Source organism: Bison bison, unplaced genomic scaffold, assembly GCF_000754665.1.
Source record: "Bison bison bison isolate TAMUID 2011002044 unplaced genomic scaffold, Bison_UMD1.0 scf7180017864508, whole genome shotgun sequence".
NCBI lineage: Eukaryota > Metazoa > Chordata > Mammalia > Artiodactyla > Bovidae > Bison > Bison bison.
In genome coordinates this window covers 3842922-3844605 of record NW_011495064.1, presented here as the reverse complement: position 1 = coordinate 3844605, position 1684 = coordinate 3842922, and the positions used below count along the sequence as shown (strand labels likewise).

The 1684-nt window shown below is 47.5% G+C and overlaps 1 protein-coding gene across 1 annotated transcript in view; it reads left to right on the top strand.

Annotated features, from left to right (window-relative positions):
* TMEM131 (transmembrane protein 131) overlaps positions 1-1390 on the top strand; it is a 120280-nt gene extending 118890 nt beyond the window's left edge. Inside the window, exon 42 of the mRNA XM_010829857.1 lies at positions 345-1390. Within this exon, the coding sequence (XP_010828159.1) occupies positions 345-629 (285 nt within the window). The 3' untranslated portion in view covers positions 630-1390. The remainder of the gene's footprint in view (positions 1-344) is intronic.
* Positions 1391-1684: the final 294 nt, after the last annotated feature.

Below are 1684 nucleotides of genomic sequence, written 5' to 3'. Positions count from 1 at the left end.
GGATCATGAAAGAGTCTAAGCAGCTGACACCGCCGCCTTGTCCTCATTGCTGGTGCACCTGCCCAGCTCCTCCACGTGCTGCAACGGTGGCGGGGCGGCTCACGGCCCCGTGAGCTTCACCTTCTCAAACGGGTGGGCTGCGCTCAGCCCCGGCTGTGGTGGGCACCCTTTAAAGTTTCAGAACCATCTGCTCAGGTGCTGAGGCGGCTGTGTGTGTGAAACATCCACTTTAAAGTAGACAGTGAGAGGAGCCTGTGTCCTAGCCCGTCGTTAGCTTACCTTCCCCGCTCTGCCATCTGCCCCTTCACGTCTGATGCTCAGCGTCCTCTGTTTTGTCTCGTCAGCCCATCCTTGGCAGCACCAGCAGCCTGTGGTCGTCCACTCCGTTCAGCAGCTCCATCTGGTCCAGCAGCCTGCACAGCACCCTGCCCTTCACCAGCCCCACCAGCGCGTTGCCGAGCATCAGCCTCATGGGCCCCGAGAGCGCCCCGGCAGCTCACGCGCCCTCTGCCGCCAGCCCTACCGACGACCTGGGCCAGACCTACAACCCCTGGCGGATATGGAGCCCCACCATCGGACGGAGGAGCTCAGACCCCTGGTCGAATTCGCACTTCCCTCACGAGAATTGAAATTAGGCAAAAAAAGAAAAATAAAACGGTGGTGGCCCCTGGTCTAGACCGTGACGTGCCCGTTTCCGAGACATCTTGAAGGCTCTCCCCGCTGTTGCTGCCCACTCCTCACCCTCCTCATCTCTGCAGGGCAGGCTTACACCACTCGCTTCTTTCAGATCTTTCTTGCAATTATGATAATACGAGATTTGCTGTTGTGCTTTTAGAGAAAAGTCTGGACTCAGCCACAAACTCCAGTAAGACCTGTACATCTGAAAACCTTACCTGTTATCAGCTGCCCACCACCTGTCTTCTCCCACCTTATCTGTCTGTGTGAACACCAATTTGATATTACAGCAAGGTGACAACTCAAGTTGATTTCAGAAGTCCTGGCATGTGACAATTTTATTAAATTACCAAGGTTGGTTTTTTAATAATTTCACAATATTATACGCCAAGATCTAATTTTAAAAATGTATGAGGACTTTGTGCTGAAAATACAGAGTATTTTTTTAAAATAAGGCTGTCTCGGTTTAAAAGCAGATTACAGAAATGTTAAGTCAACTTTAAGAACAGTGAATGAATGTTAAAACATTCGGTTGAGACCATATGCATTTTCTGTGCTGTTTGTACTTGAGGTATGTAACATTTGTATACCTGAATTTATTTTCAAGATAAACTGAAATGCACATCGCCAAGTCTTGAGATACAAGATTGAAGGTGTATTTCTTAAAAATACAACTTTATGTTGTACTTTGAAATAAATGATGCTTTTTTCAAAAGCCTTGAATTTGTTGTGTGTCTTTTTTTTTTTTAAACACAGGATATGCATATGTTGGAGCTGTCTCACACTAAAGTAAGTCATTCTATCAAGTGCCTCATTCTGTGGAGTTGGACTTACTGTGGCTGGAAGCTCTGTGGCCTAATTAAATTCTGAGTATTTCCAGAGTATTCCCTAAAGGCCCTTGAGAGGAAAAAAAGCTCACACATCTAAAAAGAAGTGCTCGACCCTTTCCAGTTTTCATATTCCCACAGCTCCTCCAAGTGGTGCCTGTAAAGATCACAGTTACCGGGCA